Here is a 23,160-nt window from a genome sequence, read left to right as displayed (position 1 = left end):
CTTGTTTTGGCACTATTGGCAGTTCACATTCCAGGGGTGGAAAATTGGCAGGCGGGCTATCTCAGTCATCAGGCTCTGCGTCCGGGCGAATAGTCCCTTCACCTGAAAGTTTTCCATCAACTGTGTCTTCGGTAGGGGACACCAGATGTGGACCTGTTGGCCTCTCGTCCCAATCAGAAGGTCCTAACATTGCAAGGTCTCAGGATCCTCTGGCGGATGCCTCGGTGATTCCTATACTGTTGAACGCTAGAAAATCTACCTCCTCGAAAAATTTTCCATCGAGTTTGAAAAACCTATATTATTTGGTGTAAGTCTCTGGGAATTTCCCCCCACTCCCTTTCGGTATCACATCTTCTGGTGTTTCTACAAAAAGGTGTTGATCAACGTTTGGCGTTGGGCACCATTAGTGTCAGATTTCAGCTTTGGCAGTTTTCCTCCAAAGACCGTTGGCAATGAATTCCTTGGTTCCCACATTTGTGCAGGGAGTTCGCCATTTGGCTTCCCCGGTGCGGTCCCTAGTGCCTCCGTGGGACCTCAACCTACTACCTTCGGTCCTACTAAGACCGTCGTTTGAGAATATTCGTGAAATTCCTTTACTTACCTTGTCACAGAAAGTGGCCCCCTTAGTGGCTATAACTTCTGCACACAGGGTCTCGGAGTTGGCTGCGTTGTCCTGTCAGTTGCCTTATCTGGTGGTTCAAAGGGACAAAGTGGTGCATCGCCCCTATCAGTCATTCCTTTCTTAGGTTGTTTCTGGGTTTCACTTGAATGAGGACATTGTGTTGCCTTCATTATCTCCTAAGCCCCTGAATGAGGTTGCTTTGCATTCCTTACACGTGGTTCAGGCCATCAGGGTGAACTTGATAGCGACTGAGTCCATTCGGAAATCTGATTTCTTGTTAATTCTTACGTAGGGTCCTCGTAAGGGACAGGCTACGTCTGCTGCGACTGTTTCGAGATGGATCAGGCAGACAGGGGTGCAGGCCTATTCCATTTAAGAATTAAAATAAATCTCGGAGATCTGAGGACGTCACATGTTGATGACGAAACGCATCATTTTGGAACGCATGTAGGGGGCACGTCACCGGTAGTTCGGTAGGGCGGTGTGGAACGCACGCGGTTACTGGAGTCCCCCGACCTCCTATACCTTCGGTGTACGCCGTTAGGGTACACTAAACTGTGCCCGGACTGTTTCTTAACTTTTATTGTTTACTTTTATGGTTTTTGTCTGTCTCCTATGCATGCAAGCTTTTATATGACAGACTATTTATTTAAATAAAAATAATATTACGGACTTCACTATGAGGCTTCCTATATTTTTTTAACACCCGTTGCCCACAGAGTCCACGCATAGGGGAATCTACATCCAGGAATAGCGGGAGGACCAGTAGCACAGTTTTCTGCCTTGGGAGGAGAAATCTACTCTCCACAAGCCTGAGTGATCCCCCTGCCGTAAGGTGGTAGGGGATGCAACTTTTCTGGGGAGTCTCCTGACACCCCCCCCCCCCCCCCAGCACTGTGGTGGACCCCTTCTACCAATACACCATCCCACTTGGATTGTCTCCATTGGGTACCCTGGATCTACACAGACTTGCATATTGTGAAATTTTATCATCATTTAAAGGATTCTGTATATTATATTCCTTTTCAATTACAGCTGGATTGAATGATATATTGTAATATTGCTTATGGTGCATATGAGTTTTGGCACAGCTTTGTTTGTAATACACTATACTTTTATATTTTGTTGCAAGCGCAGTAAGCGTGGGGTATTTTTAATATCCCTCTTTATTTTAATTCTGTCTGTCTGTGGCAAGAGGAGTTTATTTCAGCTGCATACTATTTATATATTCACTTATTTTAGCAAACATTTATGGTAATTTATGATGCACACATTTAATATTTAATTTTTGGAGGTGACCCATAGGCGCAGGTGCACACCCCCTTTTTTCTATTCCATTAAAGGTCAGGTTCCTCCTTTCAGGTTCTACAAGGGCGCTCAGTGCCTCCTTGGCCTTTCGTCATCGGGCGTCATTGGTTCAGGTTTGCAAAGCGGCTACCTGGGCGTCTGTACACTCATTCACTAAGTTTTACAAAGTGGATATTTTTGCATCTGCGGATGCTACTTTTGGCTGCAAGGTTTTGCTGGCTTTTTGAGGGTGTTTTTTCTGGTATGTGAGCTCCAGTTGTTCCTGGTTGATCTGGTTTACCTGGTTGACTAGGTTTGGCCCTGTTGGGAATTGTTTCTTGCTGTGTTTGTTACCCACCCCTCATGCTGATACTGCTTTGGGACGTCCCATCTGTCGAATGAAGATTTGACGCTGTGTCCATCAATGAGCGAAAGAGAAAACTGGATTTTTGTCTTACCGTAAAATCCTTTTCTCTGATGTTCATTGACGGACACAACACCCACCCCTCTGTGGAGTTGGGTTATGTATTCTTCTGACACTGCTTGGTTTTAAACTGAGATCCTAAAGCAGGAAGTGGGAGTATACCACCTGGAACTGCCCCATGGGCGTAGTTAAAGCTCTGTTAACTACTCCTAGGAAGCACAGTATAACCCATCCGTCAAATGAAGATATGACGCTGTGTCCGTTAATGAACATTATGAAAATTATTTAACGGTAAGACAAAAATCCATTTTTTTCCTCTTTTGTTATTTTCTGTTCCTGTGAGAATTACAATCAACTGCTGGACTGGGCGACGGACTGGATATTCTGTATCCTTATGGTCTCCCCAGTCCAGCCAGCGGGTGCGACCGGACCTCAGCTCCGCGCTAGGTCGGCCGTGACATAGCCCCACTGGACGGGGGCTGGCCGGCGATTTAAATGTCTAACGAGGACGCATAGACCTGGTTATGACCAAGTCGCAGCGTACCTCTGGCCTGCAGCACCCCCATTCCGATGGTGGGGTGATCTGTAAGTAGTGTACCCCCTGCAACTTGTGGCCTTTTGGGGTGGACGTGGGCCTCTCCCAGGGACCGTCAGATCTCCGGGTTCACTTCCTTCCCACATAGCGTCCCCCTTCATTTATCGTGGTCTCCCTGTGGACCACACCCATTTACCCACTCCTACACTCCAACATACCTGTTATGTCTGTGCGGGGGTGTTTAGCAGGTGATCGGGGGGCTTCTAAAAACATGTTTTTGTTGGGGGGGGGGGTGGTCCTGGTGGGTGCCATTCTTACTGCCCTTTAGTTTCTGGGGGTCCCGGGAGCCACGTGGGCGCCGCGTGTAGCTGCCATTTTGTCATGAATGGCTGCTGCAGGTATTGGCGGCCATATTTTGTAGTCCGGCGGCCATTTCCTTGTAGTTTCCCAGATATAAAGTGGCGGCCATGTTTTTGAAGCCTATGGAGCGTTGACTCAGCGGTGGGACTCCAGTGTTTACTTCCTGGATTTCCTCCTCCTCTGATCGCTGCGCAGCGTGCAGCCTGGTGGCGTTCTGCTCTATCCTTAGTCGGTGGTGGTGTGTCCCTGGGGGTGCAAAACGCCTCATTCTTTCTGCTTTAACAGCAAATTTGGTGCGCTGGGACTTGTGGTGCCGCTTGTGCAGTGGTGGGGGGATTTTTAGCTGTAATTTTTCCTTTTTTTTTTTTTCTACTGGTCCCCGGGTTAATCCAAGGAGTCTCTGGAGCATGTCTCACCACCTGACCTATTCTCAGAGGCTGTGGTGCCCTCTGGGTCTGTCTGCTTTGTCTGCTCTGACATCGGTCCTAGAGTCACTATTGTCCAGGGTAGATATGGTCCTGAAACACAGGACGGGCAAAAAGCGCCCCCCACCTTCATCTGCATCCTCTGTCTCCTCAGATTCTAAAGTTCGTCTGGTCGCTGCGGACGCAAGTCACCCTACTGGGTCTGCGCCCACGCACCCCCCGAGTTCTCTGATAGGATGATTCTTCTTCCACTACGGCTGTGCATGAAAATGTGCTAGTGGATGCACTGATTGTATAGTGCGGGAAGCTTTAAAACTGGAGGACGCAGCTGCGTCGGAGACGCTGGTACATTTCGGTTTTCGCAGATCCCAAGAAGGTAGTTCGCCTTTTCGGAGCTTCCATGGATAAGATCATTAAGGGTCTTACAGGGAGGGGAGAGTACTCTTCTGCAGACTACCAGGAGCAAGGAGTCTCGTCGCAAACATGGCCCTTCCTTCTCGGCTCACAAGCGGTCCTTTCTTTCCTCAGGATCTCAGGACAAGGGATCATCGAAACTAATTCGAACCCTCTCAGGAGGTTCTAAGAGGCCGTGGTCTGGTAGGCCGAGGGCGGGTCCCTCTAAGACCCATGGACAAGCCCTCTTCTGCCTGAAGGGGCGCCCTCACCTGTATCTGGGGTGGGGGCGTCTTCGCTTCCTTCCGGACCTGGGGACCTCCTTGGTTCAAGACAGGTGGGTCCACGAGCTGATTCGGTCTGGTTACAGGATCGAGTTTCGGTCCTGGCCTCCGGCAAGGTTCTTCCCTTCCAACCTGCATTTGTCCCCAGATCGCCTGCGAGGTCTCCTCGGGGCGGTGCAAGATCTGCTTTTACAGGGGGTCATTGTACTGGTTCCAGAATTGGAATGTTTTTAGGGGTTTTATTCAAACCTATTTACTGTTCCCAGGAAGGAAGGCAAAGTTCGTCCAATCCTGGACCTCAAGGCCTTGAACCGCTTATGCAGGTACAAAAATTCCAGATGGAATCCATTCGCACAGTAATGGCATCCCTTCATCAAGGAGATCTTCTGGCCTCTATCGATATCAAGGACGCTTACCTTCATATCCCCATATATGTCGGGCATCCGCTTTTTCTTCGCTTTGCCGTGGGTGAGGAACATTATCAATTTGTTGCGTTACCTTGTGGTCTCGCCTTATCTCCTCGGGTGTTCACAAAAGTGCTGGCCCCCAGTGTTAGCATTGTTGTGACAGCGGGGGATTGTGGTGCTGGGGTACCTGGACAATCTTCTTCTATGAGCATAATCTCCAACTGCTCTACAGGACAACCTGGACCTCACTGTGCGGACTCTGCAGGAGTTCGGGTGGATTCTAAATTTTCAGAAGTCTGCTCTGGTTCCGTCCACCAAGTTGGACTATCTGGGTCTGACTCTGGACTCGGCCTCAGCCAGGGTGTTTTTCCCACTGGACAAGTTCCAGAAGCTGCAAGATGCCATTCGACTTCTGTTGTCCAGCAGTCGGTCATTTCTCCAGACTTGCATGCGGGTGCTAGGCCTGATGGTGTCTACCTTCGAGGTGGTTCCATTTGCACAGTTCCATACAAGATCTCTGCAAAGGGAGATTCTTGCCAAGTGGGACAAGAATCCACAGTCTTTGGGCAATCTGATCCTATTGAGCCCGGGTACGAGAGTGTCCCTGATTTGGTGGCTTCGCTCTCCCACTCTTAGACAGGGAGGAGTCCAGGCTACCAATCAACTTACTGGAACTTTGGGCGATCAAACTTTGTCTGGCCCATTGGACAGTTTGTCTTCAGGGGTGTCTGGTATGGATTCAATCAGTCAATGCCACGGCCGTGGCATATGTCAATCATCGAGGGGGAACCAAAAGCGTCCTAACTGCTCGGGAAGTAGCCAGCATTCTAAAGTGGGCGGAACGTTTCGTTCCAGCGCTCTCGGCTGTGCATATTCCAGGGGTGGAAAATTGGCAGGCAGATTAACTCCATCGACAGGCCTTAAACCAAGGAGAATAGTCACTTCATCTGGAGGTGTTTCATCAACTGTCTCCGGTGGGGAACTCCCGAGGTGGATCTGTTGGCCTCGCGTCTCAACAGGAAGGTGCAGAGATTTGTGGCAAGGTGTTGGGATCCTCTTGCCCATGATACAGATACCTTTCCCCCTCTCAAACTTCTGCAGAGACATCTGCGAAGGATCAAGGCAGAAGGAATTTCAGTCATTCTTGTGGCCCACGACTGGCCTCACCGGTCTTGCTATGCCGACCTTGTACGGCTGATTGCCGTTGTCCCTTGATGACTTCCTCTCAGGGAAGACCTGTTGGCCCAAGGGCAGATCTTCCTCCCTGCTTTACAGTAGCTGGCTTTAGCGGCTTGGCTGTTGAAAGCCAGGTGCTGAAGGATAGGGGTCTGTCTGACTCGGTGATTCCCACGTTGTTAAAAGCTGGGAAATCTACCTCTTGGAAGATTTACCATCGAATCTGGAAGTCGTACATTGCGTAGTATGAGTCTCTGTGGGTTTCTGTTCGGTGGCACAGCCCCTGGCCTTGGGTACCATCAAGGGCCAGGTTTCAGCCATGGCAATTTTCTTTCATTGTCCTTTGGCTACGCATTCCTTGGTTCGCACCTTTGTTCAGGGGGTTCTCCACTCGGCTCCGCCTGTGCGGTCTCCGTTGCCTCCGTGGGACCTCAATTTGGTGCTGTCGGTTCTTTTAAAAATATTTGAGAGATTCACCTGCTTACATTGTCCCAGAAGGTGGCCTTCTTGGTGGCGATTACTTCCGCACGCAGGCTGTTCGAGCTGGCAGCTTTGTCTTGTCATTCACTTTATTTTGGTGGTTCACAGAGATAAAGTGGTGCTTCGCCCTTTTCAGTCATTCCTTCCAAGTCGTCTCCGGTTTCCCTCTGAATGACAAAATTGTGTTGCCTTCCCTGTGTCCTAAGCAACCTAAGGAGATTGCCTTGCATTCTTTGGATGTGGTTTGGGTGATCAGGATGTACCAGGGGTTAACCGAGTCATTTAGGAAATCAGTCTCCCTTTTTTGTCCTTACGGATGGACCTCGCAAGGGGTTGGTCGCGTCTGCTGCAACCATTTCCAGATGGATCAGACAGACGGTAGTGCAGGCCTATTCAATCAAGGGTCAGGTTCCTCCTTTCCCTGATAAGGCGCATTCTACGCAGACGCTTAGTGCCTCCTGGGCCTTCCGTCATCAGGTGTCAGTAATACAGGTTTGCAAGGCGGCCACCTGGTCATCTGTGGACACTTTTACAAAATTTTACAAAGTAGATATGTTGGCATCTGCGGATGCTGCTTATGGCCGCAAAGTTTTGCAGGCTGCTGTTTGAGAGGATTTGGTCCTCTTTGAGGGTGTATTGTTTTCAGGTGCACTCCAGTTGTTCCTGGTTGAGCTCCATGTTACCTGGTTGGCTAGGTTTAGCCTTTGGGAATTTTTTTCTGCTGTTTTTTTTTCCCACCCCTCATGTTTGACACTGTTTTGGGATATCCCAGTGGTCAAGAAGAATAGGCAGAGTAAGCAGGCTTCCCTTGGCTGGGCATGCAGTCTCAGCCTTTCTTCTTATGTTTTTATTTCTGAAAAAGTGATTTTTATTTACACTGATGGCTTTTTATTTGTTCCTGCGCTTAGTTAGTCAGACTTCGGAAGACTACAGCGTTTGCGGAGCTGGAAATTGCACGTGTTATCCTACAGCCTTACGGAATCCCAGCCTGCCATCGAGCGTTAGCAGGCTATGCGTACGCCCAGGCCTCGCAAACGACCTGTCCCTGTCCTCAGGGACAAGCCTGCGAAGTGGCTACTTCACTGAGATGTCTCAACTGCGGTACGCCGCGTGTTGCTAGCGTCCTGCTCGGCTGACGGCACCCCCACCCGAAGTGGGAGGCTTCCTGTCACAGAGCGGTACCCACGTTTCGCTGGGCGGTGAGTACCATACTACCCCTCTGTCTATGGCATTATCTGTCGGGGGGTGTATGTGGGGCCTCTGTTATGGGGATGGCAGTCTATGTGGAGTCTGTGATATCCCCCTCATGTCTGTCAGTACGGTCCCTGTGTGTCCCTTCCCAGTCCCTGCGGGGCCGCTATAGTGGTTCTGCCGCGGTGTGGGGGGTTTTCGGGGGTCCCTGAGTCCCTGTGGTGCTTGTGCAACGTTGTGGGGGTACAGACATGTTTGTGGGGGCCGCAGTCGGTGTAAAAACGCGGGGCCGCCATTTCAGGTTTGGGCAGGCTGTTTGGCCTCATTGTGAGGGCAGCAGCCATTTACTGTAATCCTTTGGCGCCCTTCGGGAGCCATCTTTAATGTGGGCAATGTGTTTCCTCAATGTGCTCAGCGGCCATTTTCTCTGAGCCTCCCCCATAGACTTACATTAGCAACCATTTTCTTGTGGCTCAGAACTATGTTCTGCCTCTAGTGGCGTGACATCATTTCCTTCTCCTGGCACACAGATCGAGCTGGCAGCGTAGCACACTTCTGGGGTATTTTCTGCTGTTTTTTCTGGTTTATATCTCTGCTGGCAGTTATTTCTTTTCAGTGCTTTGTAGCACAGGCTAGTTATTAATTTCGGTGCATTGCGGTGGGAACCGCAGTTATCGCCTATTTAAAGGGCCAATGCCATTTAATCTCTAAGTGCTCTGATGGAGTCCCAGGATAGCAAATTCCCCCTAGCTCTGGTGGAGGGTTCAGGTACTCCTGAATCCTCTGCAATAGTCTCACTTACTGCTGCACTTACAACTTTGGCGTCCAAAGTGGATCTGTTGATGTCTGAGCGGGCTTCTAGAAAAGGCCCAGGCTTTCTCAGTCTTCTGATTCAGGGCCAGATATGGTTGCCACGGACAGTGTACCCCCTGAAGGGTCTCAGATGGGGAGGAGGTGGAGGATTCCCTCTCCGGGTCCGCAAGAGAACGCGCTGCAATGTCTGCGCTCATTAGATCTGTTAAAGACACGCTACATTTAAAAGATGAGCCCCACCTGCCGGGTAAGCGGTCTTCCTTTGGGACCCGCAAAGCCCAGAAGTCGGTTCAGGTGTTTTCCTGTCCTGCTGAGTTTAACGAAACAGTTAAACGAACAATGCCGCAATTTAAAGCGCAATTTTGTGGTGCCTAAGCGGTTTCAGTACCATTATCCTTTGCGTCTCTGGTGGATTCGTGCTGGACTGTGGCCCCTAAGGTGGACCACACTGTGTCCAGATTGAATAAAGCCACTTTGATGCCCGTGGAGGATTCTCCAGTGTTTAGAGACCCGGCGGATAGGCGGGTGGAGTCTCTTACCCGCCACTCCTATCTGGTAGCAGGTTCCTTGATGAAACTCGTGTTCGCCTCAGTAATGGTCTCTCAGGCTGTGGTGGAGTGGACTAAGGTGCTAAGACGCACCCTTGTGGCTGATTCCGCCCCTCCTGCTACTCTGGAGATGGTGGACCAAATTATTCAGGCTGTTTTATACCTGTGTGACGCGGCCTTGGATGAGGCCCCTTTAGTCTCACGCTTATCTGCAGTCGCAGTGACGGTCCGTCGCATCGTGTGGTTGAAAAGCTGGTCGGCCGACCAGTCTTCCAAGAAGATGGTGTCTGACATCCCTTATGCAGGGAATCGCCTTTTTGGGGACTCCCTGGACGAATTGGTGAAGGGGGTCACTGGCGGTAAATGCACGGCTCCTGTCCTGGCCCTGTTGCGGGTGCAGGGGATTGCAATCATTGGGTATCTGGACGATCTCCTATTAAGGTTGAGTTCCAGTGCCACTCTGTTGCGCGATCTGTCAACCACGGTTCAGATGCTTCAGGAGTTCGGGTGGACCATCAATTTTCTGAAGTCGACATTGTCTCCTTCTCGTCCGACGTGTCAGACCACCCAGAGAAGAAGTCAGGTGAGGAAACCGGTAGGGCGTGGCTTACAGGACACTGAGACTGCACTGTTCAAGCATTGAAAAGGAACTGCTTTCATATATCCCTGCTCACGGACGGCTTGAGCAGAGGATTAATGTTACTCAGCACAGATCCCTAGTGTCTGGTAGACACCATCCTTGTGAGTGTTATGGAATTTATCTTTTACAAATAAAATAGTCTTATTATGCAGTATAACGCTATGTGTGGCATCCCTCTTTATCCCTCTGTGATTCCACTAATTTAAACCTGAGCTGCGGTGACCAAGGAGAGAGGAGGTCAAGGATTAATTAAAGTGTGAACAAAGCTTGATTGCTGGTTTGTAATTTTACCAGCAATATATCTGGTGAGTTTACCCAGGCACTAATTACTGTGGTGGAAGGATCCTCACTGACACATCACAAGCACATTGGAATTTATTTATTTTTCAGCACTATTGGCACTTTTCTGCACGGGAGGATTATAATTATGAACTTTATTCAATGGACTTTATTTTTAATTGTTTGATATGAGATTATTAAGTTTGAGAAATATTTTTTTTTTAGTATTTTACTAATGCTCGCATTGTTTGCATTTTTTCTTTTTTGCACTTGCACTTTTTGCACACAAAATATATTTTTGTGATATAATTATTTTTTGCTGATTGGTAATTTTTTGGGTTTATGAATATTATTGTTTATAAGTATACACCATTGCACTGAAGCACCAGCACCTTAAGTTTGCACCCATACATACCAAGCAATTGGTTTCAGGTGCTTATTAGCATATATGTTTGCACTAGCACTTATAATTAGCATACATTTGCTTTAGCATTTTTTGTTTTATATTAATTTCACTACCATTCCATATTTATTCACCACCACCATTTTTTTTTTCTCGTCATACAATTTTTTTTTTCTCGTCATACAATTTTTTCACAGATATTGCGCCTAATTTATTTTCCTTACTTGCCACATAGCTTTTGCTATGGTTTAGTGGCTTAAGCTTCCTAGGCGCTGGTTTCCCCATTTAATTGATTTATTGTCTCATTCTGTTCGCCTCCCTTACTTGGGGATGATTCTGGACTCCGCCCAAGCAAAAGTCTTCCTGCCGGAGGACAAACTCCGGACTCTGCAGAACGAGGTCAGGTCCCTCAGGGACAACTAGTCATCATCGCTCAGGACCTGCATGCGGTCCCTGGGATTGGTGTCAGCCTTCGAGGCAATACCATTTGCACAGTTCCACACACGATCTCTGCAAGCGGAGATTCTGGCCAGGTGGGACAGACGTCCTCATTCCTTGGAAAGGAGGATCTCTTTGAGCCACCAAGTCAGAGCGGATCTTCTGTAGTGGCTCCAGTCTCCGGCTCTGACGGAAGGGAAATCCTTCCGGCCGTTGTCATGGTCACCACGGGCGCCAGCCTGTCGGGCTGGGGTGGCGTTCTGGGCAATTTGTCTGCCCAGGGCACTTGGTCGGAGGTGGAATCCTCCCTGTCGATCAATATCTTGTAACTGCGAGCGATCAGACTATGTTTGCTCCGTTGGTCAGATCATCTTCGGGGCCGCCCTGTGCGTGTGCAGACGGACAACGCAACTGCGGTGGCTTACATAAATCACCAAGGGGGCACCAGGAGTGCCGGGGCGGCCAAGGAAGTGGCCGAGATTCTGTCTTGGACTGAGACGCAGGTCCCTGCGATTTCGGCAGTTCACATTCCAGGTGTGGAGAACTGGCAGGCCCACTATCTGAGCCGTCAGACCCTGGACCAGGGGGAATGGTCCCTGCACCCGGAGGTGTTTCAGATGCTGTGTGCGCGGTGGGGATCCCAGGATGTGGATCTGTTCGCATCACGGCTCAACAACAAGGTGGGAAGGTTCGTGACATGAACGCGTGACCCTCTGGCAGACGCCTCAGACGCGTTGGTAGTGCCTTGGAATCGGTATCGCCTGATTTATGCCTTCCCCCGATGCAATTGCTGTCCAGGTTCCTTCGCAGGTTGCCCTCAGAACCGAGTTGGTGATTCTAGTGGCCCCAGACTGGCTGCGCAGGTCTTGGTACGAGGACATCGTACAATTGGTCATCGAGCCCCCCTGGCCGGCTCCCATTACGAGACGATCTGCTGTCTCAGGGGCCAATCTTCCATCCTGCTTTACAGTTGCTGGCTTTAACGGCGTGGCTGTTGAAAGCCAGGTATTGAGAGATCGGGGTCTCTCGTTGGCGGTCATTCCTGCTAGGCCTGCACGATATTGGAAAAAAAATATATTGCGATATTTTTTTTTCAACGATATATATTGCGATATTGAGGGACCCGTCAATCCAGCCTTTCTGACCATACAGGGTTAATGTATGTTACTGTAGGGAATGGGATTCAGTGCACACTGCAGCCTTGTACCATAGGGTTAATGTTACTGACACTGTAGGGATTGGGAAGGATGCTGGGAATGGAAATCAGGAAGCATGCAGGCAGCCTTGTAAATTTTAATTGCAGATACAGGGCACTGGGCAGGTCAGGGTTAATATGGTAACATCAATTACTCAGTGACAGTCAGTCAGTGTGGACTGTGGAATCGATCAGAATATTCAGTGACAGACAGTCTCTCATAGTGGTGGTGGTAGGAGGCTGGAGCGGTGGACTAGGAGCCGGGAAAGGAGCACAGCCGCATACATTACTCACTCGTGCACTGCAGCCCACCCCACACATTCAGTGAGTCTCACTCTCCGCCCTAGTTTTCTCAATGGCACATTCAGGGAGCCAATCACGCCGTGAGTAGCGGCACAGCGGAACCAATCAGGTGTGCAGGCACGCGTGATTGGTTAGCTGTGCAGCTAATCACGGCGGGATTGGCTCCCTGAATGTGCCATTGAGAAAACTAGGGCGGAGAGTGAGACTCACTGAATGTGTGGGGCGGGCTGCAGTGCACGAGTGAGTCAGTGTATGCTCACCGCTGAAGTGTCCCGACTTCTCCCTGCCTAACACGGAAGTCTGTGAGTCCTCCTGTACTCCTCCGAGTCCCTTCCCCCTGCCTATGCAAATATCGTGACCTCGGCGATATGAATATCGCCTACGGCCACAGAACGATAGTCGATATCATATCGATATCGTTCAGCCCTAATTCCTGCCTTACTCAGGATAGGAAGGCCTCGTCCGGTAAGATTTATTATCGTACCTGGAAGGCTTATTTCACCTGGTGTGAATTGCAGGGTTTCCATCCTCACTCCTTTTCGGTGGCGAGGGTGTTAGCCTGCCTGCAATCTGGTGTGGACCAGCACTGACCACTATTAAGGGTCAGTTATCTGCGCTGACCATTCTCTTCCAGCGCCCTTTGGCGTCAAATTCCTTGATCCGCACCTTTATTCAAGGGGTGCGTCATCTGGCTCCCCCTAGGAGGGCACCCTTTGCTTACTTGGGACTTGAATTTGGTTCTGTCCGTTTTGCAACGTCCTCCCCTTGAGAACATCCGGGAGATTCCTCTGCCTGCGCTGTCACGGAAAGTCGCCTTTCTGGTGGCGATCACATCTGCTCACAGAGTGTCGGAGTTGGCGGCCCTGTCTTGCCGCTCCCCCTATCTGGTTGTTCATAGGAATAAGGTGGTCTTATGACCTCATCAATCTTTCCTTCCAAAGGTGGTGTCCGATTTTAATCTCAACGAGGACATTGTCTTGCCTTCGCTGTGTGCGAAACCTAAGCATCCTAAGGAGTTTGCCTTGCATTCCTTGGATGTAGTCCGGGCAAACAGGGTTTACCTGTCGTCTACTGAATCCTTCAGGAAGTCGGATTCTCTTTTTGTCCTTCCTGAGGGACCTCGGAAGGGTATGGCTGCGTCTGCGGCAACCATTTCTAAATGGATCAGACAGACGATTGTAGAGGCTTATTCGCTTAGGGAACAAGTTCCACCTTTCCCTGTCACGGCGCACCCTACCAGAGCGGTGAACGAGTCTTGGGCCTTCCGCCATCAGGCGTCAGTGTCCCAGGTGTGTAAAGCGGCGACCTGATCGTCCGTGCACACCTTTACAAAATTTTACAGACTTGATGTTTTGGCATCGACAGATGCCTCCTTTGGCCGCAAAGTTCTGAGTGCGGCAGTGCCTTAGGGGAGACATGCCGTTTTTTAGCCTGTCCCCTCCTGTTGGGGTTTTTTCCCCCTTGGTTCTTTTGCTTTCCTGGGTTTGTTCGCTCCTGTTGAGCTTTCCTGTTACCCAGTGTTTTACCTTTCTGGTTCAAGATAAGGTTATTTTCTCTGAACTGGGTGCTGCGTTGCCTTTTAGACGGTTACGTCTCCCACCCCTTACATCTACACTGCTTTGGGACATCCCAGTAGTGAAGACTGTATGAGTGGGCGGCGACTGTCAGAGGACGTAAGAGAAAATAGAATTTTTGTAAGAACTTACTGTAAAATTCTTTTCACTGAGTCCTCTGACAGTCGCCGCCTCCCTCCCCTCTTTTGGGGTTCATGGACCTATATACTGCTTGCTACCAAACTGAATTGGGAATGCTGCTAGCAGGGGGATATTGGACCAGAGGGACAGCCCCCTGTAGGTGTGTCTATACAAGGTTTTGTGAATGTTTTCTAGTAGTGAAGACTGTCTGAGTGGGCGGCGACTGTCAGAGGACTCAGAGAAAAGAATTTTACGGTAAGTTCTTACAAAAATTCTATTTTTTACACACCTGCTCCCCATTCACACCTGAGACCTTGTAACACTATCGAGTCACATGACACTCTTTGGCTAATTGGGCCCAATTTGGACATTTTCACTTAGGGGTGTACTCCCTTTTGTTGCCAGCGGTTTAGACATTAATGGCTGTGTGTTGAGTTATTTTGAGGGGACAGCAAATATACACTGTTATACAAGCTGTACACTGAACTGGAACAGGTTGAGCTGGATGGACTGTCTTTATTCAACCTCAATTACTATGTAACACTCACTACTTTACAGTGTAGCAAAGTGTCATTTCTTCAGTGTTGTCACCTAAAAAGATATAAAATATTTACAAAAATGTGAGGGGTGTGCTTTTGTGAGATACTGTATTTACAGTCCAGATAATGTTTTATAGGAATTAATAAAAGTTACATTTAAATACCTAGGGCTTATGGTGCATAGGGAACGCACCCTTCCTTCAGTGTAGTCTCCAGTTTTAGTAAATCAACCCCGTAGTCTCTTCTACAATAAAAGTATTGTCGATATAAAATGCTAGTCCAGTAATGTAGGAATTGCTCTGTCAGTGATACCTGAGGGTCATGTGCTAGAGGCTGCCAATAATGGCCATCTTCTGGTAACGATACTTACGTCCTGCCAGACACTGTCCATTTGCATACCACTGTGCAGATTTACTACTTATGTTTTTAGGGTGTCGTGGCTTTGTATAAAGACTCATGTATGGCACAAATCTGACTTGTTTAGCTGATGATCAAAATTGGATTTATAGATCATTTTAAACATCTACTAGGTCTGTCCTCACAATTCTAGTTATTTTATGATGTAATTTTATTCATTTTTTTGCAGAGAAAGACGCAAAAGGAGGAGTCGAAGTGTTTCCAAATCACCCCGAAATTCCAAAACAGCAAAAAGGGTTTCTAGGTCTCCTACTCCTAGAAGGTAGTACTCAGATTCTACTTGTCACTAACTGAACGTGTGTTTCCAACATTTTGTTGGCAAATGTTTTTGCCATAGCACAGAGCTAGTTTTTGCAAAGCTTTTGGAAAGGGTTACGTATTATTTGCGGTCTTCTATCCCCCCTGCTGTGGAGATTAACAGCAATAATGGGAAATCAAATATTTTACAGTTGCCTCTGAAATAGGAATAGCGCGTAACTCTTCCACTGGAGACACCTGTCCCTCTCTAGGGACGTTTCCTTTTACTTCCTTTTGTGTATCTGAAACAAATTTAAAAAAAAAAGAAAACCTGCTTTTTTTAAATTCTTTTTTATAGCAATAGAGGAATTTGAGACTCACTGCATTTCATAGTTGATGAAAATCTGTCCTTTATTCAGTATAAAGTAATGTACACGGGATAATATTTTCATCTGCAGACATAAGAGAGTGGGAATTTCTCCCCTGAGATCTCCTCTTTGCACTGCTTTTGGACAGCTTCTCATGTTCTGGTGCAGCAATGCACATCTATCTCTCTATCTCTCTATCTATCTCTCTCTATCCATCTATCTTTCAGATATATATATATATATTTTTTTTTTTTTTTGTTTAAGCTATTGATATAACTCCAGCAACATTATATATTGACATCAGTTCTGTCCTCATAGAGCTTACAATCTAAGGTCCCAAACACACATTCATAAACATACTGGGGCCAATTTAGACAGGAGCCTACCAGCATGTCTTTGAAGTGTGAGAGGAAACTGGAATACCTGGAGGAAACCACGCAGGCACAGGGAGAGTATGCAAACTCCATGCAGGTAGTGGTGTGGTTGGGATCGAAGTGACGACACTAGTGCTGCCGGACAAAGGTGCTATAGACTAAGCCACTTTGTTTCCTCATATATAAACACATATTGCTTTAAGACATTTTAAATAGGTTGCCAGCGCACCCCAATATGGCTTGACCTATTTTTCGGGATTGTGTTACCTGATTGTGTTAGAGTGCAATTCAAAACGAATGGCGCCCCATCGCACTGACGTCTTACTGCAGAAAAAAGGTGTGAACTGACCCTTATGCTTATTAAAAGAATGAGGATTAGATTTTCATGTATGTTTTGGTCTTTCAGATGTACTTTCTGGAACAGCTGGGCAAGTCTTTCTAGTGCTGGGATTTTTGTTTACATTTTTTATTTTTTTCAAATACTGTAATTCTGTATGACAGTTATAACATTAACAGGAGGCACACTACTATCTTTATAGTGCAGTGGCACCTTCAGATTGATAAAAAGGTTTTTTTTTTTTTTTTAAATAGTGAAGATAATCATTTTTTTCTTGTAATTTTTAGGAAAAGGAGCACATAGCAGTTCTACAATGGGAATGTAGAAGACAAAAATGAAGGGATCCCCCAGTACGTTGGGAACTATAAACTGAATGAGGACGGTGCGGAAGGGAAGGCCAAAGTGGACTAATTTAACCGTGGGCACTGCTCCTCTAAGGACTCTTCGATTGGTCTCACCAAGTGGGCATTATATGATGTACTTACCCACAAAACTCTATACATCTTTTTCTTTACTATCTGTTTACCACAGTGTGGTGGTAAGCGTATGAACATATGAATTGGATCACAAGACTCTTCTTCATGTTCCAACATGTTTGTGAAGTTTTTTTTTTTTTTTTTTTAAACCAAATTTGTGATAATGATGACAGCCACCCTGTGAGCCCAGCTGGTCATTTTCACCCATAGTGACTATTTTTATTTAGTTTTTTTTTTTTTTTTTTTTAACCACCATGGTGCAATCATTGTGAAGCAAGGAATCAACGTTAAAAAAAGACATAAAATAAGAAAACCTTTATATATCTGCTCACTATTTTCACAAAGCATAAAACTGAAACTGACCAACAATTGTTCCTTCTGGGATTTTAGTACTAAACAAAACTGTAATGTTACATGTTGACATTGGAGACATTGTGTGCTGTGCAGATAACCATATGAGGATGTCATTTGCTTTTTTTTTTTTTTTTGTGACCGTTTTACTCAATTTATGTCCATAAGTGCCGGGTGAACCACTGTGCGATCCGATCCTGATGCAGCTGAAAAAAAGGGTCCTGTGCGTCTTTTGTGCGGGTGGATTGCGAATTTAGCCATACAAAGTGTATGGCTGAATTTGCATCCGCACAGGAGATCACATGTAATAAGGGAGCAGTGCGCTCCGATATTACATGCGATCGCCGCACACGCTATAGTGTGAACCGGCACTAAAAATATGAATACCAATTTCTCTATCGTTCATTGACGGACACAGCTCTTGATCTTCTTAACCATTGGGGTTATACTGCCCCCTACACTAGGCAGAAAAAAAAGCTTGACTACGCCTATGGGCAGTCCCAGGGGGTATACTCCCACTCTCAGCACTCAATTTTTTTCTGCCAGAGAGTAAGGAATCTAGTTCCTTGCTGGGATCTTCAGTCCTGGCAATTTTTTCCTTTTTACTGGATTTTTCTATTTTTCCTGTGACAATCTACAATCAGCTGCTGGACTGGGCGACGGGCTGGATATTTTTAAAAATCCAGTGGTTACCCCAGTCTGGCCAGCGCGCACAATCCTCAGCTCCGCGCGTTTGGTTGGCCGCGACATAGCCCCACTGGATGGGGGGTGGGCCTGCGAGGTAAACCTCTTGCAAGGTCGCATACGACCTGGCCTCGGCATGAGTTGCAGCATTGCTCCTGGCTGACAGAGGTTATGTCTGGAGTGATACCCACCCTATTCCTGGTATGGTAAGTAGCTGTCCCCCCTCTCTCCCTGGAGGGTTTTGGGGTGCACGTGGGCCCCTCCCTGGGTCCGTCGGACCCCCGTGTTCTCTTCCTTCCTATGCAGCGTCCCTGCGGATACTTCACCCCTCTTCTGCCTCTTCTCACCCCATGGGGTGGCCATACCACCTTTTCAGGTCAGACTAGGGTGCTGCCGGCGACCGGATGATCGGCTTTTGGCGAGGGTGCTGTACCTAGTGGGAGCCCCTGCCAGGACCCCCCGCCCCCCAGGAGCCATGTGGGGCCACTATTTTCTTGTAGCCTGTGTGCTGTAGATTCAGTGTCCATGTTTGTGTAGGCTCGGTGGCCATTTTCTAGTGGTTTCTCATTTCTAATAGTGGCGGCCATGACTGTGAAGCATATATGGGTGGTGATTTTGGTGGTGGGAGCCCCTTCTTATCTCCTGGTGCTGATTCCTGGATCTTTCTCTTCCTGATCGCCGCATGTGTGTGCTGCAGTGCCTGAGTGGTGGGTGGTGAGTCTGGTGGGGTCCTCTCTCTTTCTGCTTTAGGATCGTAGCAGTGTTTTTACACTTTTTTTGTGGGTCCCCCTTTCTCACTCATAGAGTCCCTGGAGCATATTTCCCCCACCTGATCCCCTCTTAGAGGCTGCCAGGCACTCCGAGTCCCAACAATCCCTTACTGAACTGATGGCAGTCCTGGAGTCTTTGGTTTCCAATGTGGATTGGGTCCTGGGGAAACAGAGTAGCAAAAAGCAGCCCCCGCCTTCACCTGCCTCATATGTCTCAGCAGATCCTGAATCTGATTCAGCCCCCGTGGACATGAGTCACCCTGTTGGGTCTGTATCCACACACCCTGATTTCTCAGAAAGCGAGGATGATTCCTCTGCTCCTGTAGCCACACATGAAAAGGCGCTGGTGGATTTACTGATTGTATCTGAGCGTGAGACTTCAAAAATGGAGTGATATGGCTGATGCTGCATTGGAAACGTTGGTTCTTTTTTGCACACACAAGCCCTCCAGAGCGGCAACGATGTTCCCCTTTCCCACTTATTTTGACAAAATTGTCGCTGAACAGTTGGGTTGTCCAAATCGCCCCCTGGTGGTCCCTAAACGTTTTGCTATGCTATGCGGTACCCTTATGAGGACTCCCTGCTTAAAAAGTGTACTGTCCCACCTGTGGTGGACTCTCTCTGGTTTCTAGGTTAAACAAAACAACCATGATTCCAGTTGAGTCCCCCGCCTTTAAGGACCCGGCTGACAGAAAAGCAGAGGCTGTGGCCCGCCTTATGTACACTGTGGCTGGTTCGACACTTAGGCCAGTTTTTACTATTGCCCTGGTGTCCCAAACTTTAACCGGGTAGGCCAAGCTTTTAGGCCAGGACCTGGAGGGGGATCAGCTTCCCCCTGCCTTTGCTGAGCTGGCGGACCAGTTGGTCCAGGGGCTGCAGTTTGTCTGTGATGCCTCTTTGCATGCGGCTCTTCTGATCCCATGGCTGTCTGTCTCAGCAGTGGTCCTTAGGCGTGTTATCTGGCTTAAATCATGGTCTGCGGACCAGACTCTAAGAAGGCCTCATCTTATCTCCCCTTCCTAGGGGATCACCTGTTTGGAGCTTACCTGGATGACATCATTTAGGGTCTCACAGGGGGGAGAGTACCTTTTTTCCGCAGGCTAGTAAGGCCAAGGATCCCCGTCGTAGATGTGGTCCATCCTTCTTTGCTCTTAAGAAGTTTTTTCGTCCCTTAGGATCTCATGACAAGGGATCAAGCCGAGAGTGGGCTTCTCCAGACCTGCAGACAAGGCTCCCTCAGCATGAAAGGGCACCTTCACCCATATGTGGGTTTGGAGGGACTCTTCGCTGGATTTTGGACCTGTGGACCTCCCTGGTACAAGAAAAGTGGGTCCACGAAGTCTGACTACAAGATCGAGTTTCGTTCTTACCCTCCGGAAAGGTTTTTTCCCTCCAACTTGCTCCTGTCCCCAGACCGCTTACTTTGGGGCAGTGCAAGACTTGCTGAATCAAGGGGTGATTGTCCCGGTTCCGACTTTGGAACATTTTCAGGGGTTTTATTCAAACCTGTTTGCAGTCCCCAGGAAGGAGGGCAAGGTGCGTCCAATTCTGGACCTCAAGGCGCTAAACTGCTTTATGTGGGTGCAGAAGTTTCAAATGGAGTCCATTCGCATGGTAGTGGCATCCCTGAATCAGGGGGTTCTTCTTGCTATTATCAATATCAAGGTCGTTTACCTTCACATTTCAATATGTGTTGGTCACCAGCGCTTCCTCCGCTTTGCCATGGGAGAGGAGCATTATCAGTTTGTGGCGTTACCCTTTGTTCCCGCCTCCGCTCCTCAGGTCTTCACAAAAGTGTTGGGCCCGGTGCTGGCATTGTTGCGTCAGTGGGGAATCACTGTACTGGGGTATCTGGACTATCTTCTGCTGTGAGCGGAGTCTCCGAATACTCTGGTGGACAACTTGGAGATTACTCTGCGAACTCTGAAGAAGTTAGATTGGATTCTGAACCTTCAGAAGTCTGCTCTGGTTCCGTCCACAAATCTGGACTATCTGGCTCTGACTCTGGACTCGGCTTTAGCCAGAGTGTTCCTTCCTCTGGAAAAACTCCAGAAACTGCAGGAAGCAATTCAACTTCTGTTGTCCAGCAGACGGTCATCCCTTAGGACTTGCATGCGTGTGCTGGGCCTGATGGTGTCTGCCTTTGAGGCGTTTCCCTTTGCACAGTTCCACACGAGATCTCTGCACAGAGAGATTCTGGTCTAATGGGACAAGAACCCTCCCCCTGTACTGGACGGTGGTCACCACGGATGCCAACCTGTCTCGGTGGGGAGGCACTCTCGGAAGAGATTCTGCTCAGGGGTTCTGGACACTGGAAGAGTCCAGGCTGCCGATCAATGTACTGGAGATCCGAGCTATCAGACTTTGTCTGGATCATTGGACGGATCATCTTCAGGGGTGTCCTGTGCAAATTAATTTGGACAATGACACGGCTGTGGCCTATGTTAATCACCAAGGGGGCACAAGAAGTGTCCTGGCGGCTCGGGAAGTAGCCGGCATTCTAAGGTGGGCAGAACGTTTTGTTCCAGCCATCTCTGCTTTACACTTTCCGAGGGGGGTGTAAAATTGGCAGGCATTGGACCAGGGGTAATGGTCACTTGTTTTGTGGCACTGTCTCGGGACCCTCTGGCGGATGACACAGACGTGCTGGTGGCTCTGTGGGGTCAGTACCGTCTGATTTACGACTGCCCTCCTCTCAAGCTTCTGTTAAGACTTCTGTGCAGGATCGAGGCAGAAGGGATTCAGGTCATATTAGTGACTCCGGACTGGCTTTGCCGATCTGGTACGGCTGGTCACCGATGTTCATTGGAGACTTCCTCTCAGGGAAGTTCTGCTGTCCCAAGGGCCAATCTTCCATCCTGCTTTACAGTCACTGGCTTTAACGGCTTGGCTGTTGAAAGCCAGGTGCTACAAGATAGAGGTTTGTTTGATTCAGTGATTCCTACACTGTTAAAAGCTAGAAAATCTACTTTGAGGAAGATCTGCCATCGTACATGGAAGTCGTTTATTGCGTGGTGAGTGTCTCTTGGGGTTCATCCTCGCTCTTTTTTGGTGGCTCGGGTCTTGACCTTCCTCCAACAGGGGGCTGAGCAGCGCCTGGCCTTGAGTACTATATCAAGGGCCAGGCCTCGGCGGTCTTTCAATGACCATTGGCCACACTTTCCTTGGTGTGTACTTTTTTCCAGGGAGTTCGACGCTTGGCTCCACCGGTGCGGTCTCCATTGCCGCCTTGGGACCTCAATTTGGTGCTTTTAGTCCTCCAGAAACCTCCTTTTGAAAATCTTGGGGAGGTTCCCCTGCTTACGTTATCCCAGAAGGTGGACTTTTTAGTGGCAATCACTTCTGCTTGCAGGGTGTTGGAGCTGGCGGAGTTGTCTTGACGTTCACCTTACTTAGTGGTTCACAGAGAAAAGGTGGTTCTCCCTGTTCGTTGTTCCTTCCAAAGGTTGTCTCTGCTTTTCATTTGAATGTTTTGCCTTCCCTGTTTCCCAGGCCCAAAACATCCGGAGGAAATTGCCTTGCATGTGGTTCAGGCAATTAGGGTTTACCTGGCAGCTACGAAGTCTCTTAGGAAGTCAGACTCCCTATTTGTGCTCACGGACGGACCTCGGAAGGGGTTGTCCGCTTCTGCTGTGACCATTTCCAGATGGATCAGACGGACGGTGTTTCAAGCCTATTCAATTTAGAGTCATGTTCCTCCTTTCCCTTTTATTGCGCACTCTGCTAGGGCACTTAGTGCTTCCTGGGCCTTCCGTCATCAGGCGTCAGTGATGCAGGTTTGCAAGGAGGCTACCTGGTCGTCTTTGCACACCTTTACAACATTTTATAAAGTGGATGTGTTGGCATCTGCGGATGCTTCCTTTTGCCACAAGGTTTTACAGGCTGCTGTTTAGAGGACCTAGTCCTCTTTGAGGGTGTATTGTTTTTTTTCAGGTGAGCTCCAGTTGTTCTTGATTGAGCTCCATGTTACCTGGTTGGCTATGGTTTAGCCTTGGAATTTTTTTCTGTTGTTCTCCCCCCTCATGTTTAACACTGCTTTGGGATGTCCCAATGGTTAAGAAGATCAGGAACTGTGTCTGTCAATGAACAATAGAAAATTGGATTTTTGTTTCACTGTAAAATCAATTTCTCTGATGTTCATTGACAGACACAGCACCCACCCCTCTGTGGAGTTGGATTTCTTCTGACACTGCTTGTAACAAAACTGAGTGCCTATTGCTGACAATGGAAGTATACCCCCTGGGATTGCCCATAGGCGTATGCAAGCATTTTTTCTGCCTAGTGTCCTACTCCTGTAGGGGGCAGTATAACCCCAATTGTTAAGAAGATCTGAAGCTGTGTCTGTCAATGAACATCAGAGAAATGGATTTTACGGTAGGACAAAAGTCCAATTTTGTTTGGTTGGGTAGACCAGGCATGTCAAACCCAATTGAAGCAGTGGACCAAAATGAGGGGAATAAATCCATCTAATTGCTGCACTATGTCTGCCGAGGACCACACTAACATAACTTCAGTAAATAAAATTCATATACCGATTGCAAATTACACTTTATGCCATAAAACTTCCTGAAGTGTTCAGTTGCAAAATTATGAAATGGAGTGTAACCATTATAACAATGAAAACCGCTTGAGTCTAATTTAATTTTAGAACTCTTCAGGCAGCCCATAGGTGGTTGTTTTCTTTCCTTCCACCATGGGTGGAAGGAAAGA

At 48.2% G+C, this 23,160-nt stretch overlaps 1 protein-coding gene across 1 annotated transcript in view; it reads left to right on the top strand.

The window, feature by feature from the left end:
• SREK1 (splicing regulatory glutamic acid and lysine rich protein 1) overlaps positions 1-15,119 on the top strand; it is a gene marked incomplete at its 3' end in the record, with an annotated part of 224,498 nt that extends 209,379 nt beyond the window's left edge. Inside the window, exon 11 of the mRNA XM_082263646.1 lies at positions 15,023-15,119. Within this exon, the coding sequence (XP_082119772.1) occupies positions 15,023-15,119 (97 nt within the window). The remainder of the gene's footprint in view (positions 1-15,022) is intronic.
• Between the last annotated feature and the right edge of the window lie 8,041 nt (positions 15,120-23,160).

The sequence above is a fragment of the Pelophylax lessonae genome, assembly GCF_965119305.1.
Source record: "Pelophylax lessonae genome assembly, chromosome: 1".
NCBI classification, from domain to species: Eukaryota; Metazoa; Chordata; class Amphibia; order Anura; family Ranidae; genus Pelophylax; species Pelophylax lessonae.
The sequence above is the reverse complement of the archived record's forward strand: the minus strand, read 5'-3'. Positions and strand labels throughout refer to the sequence as shown.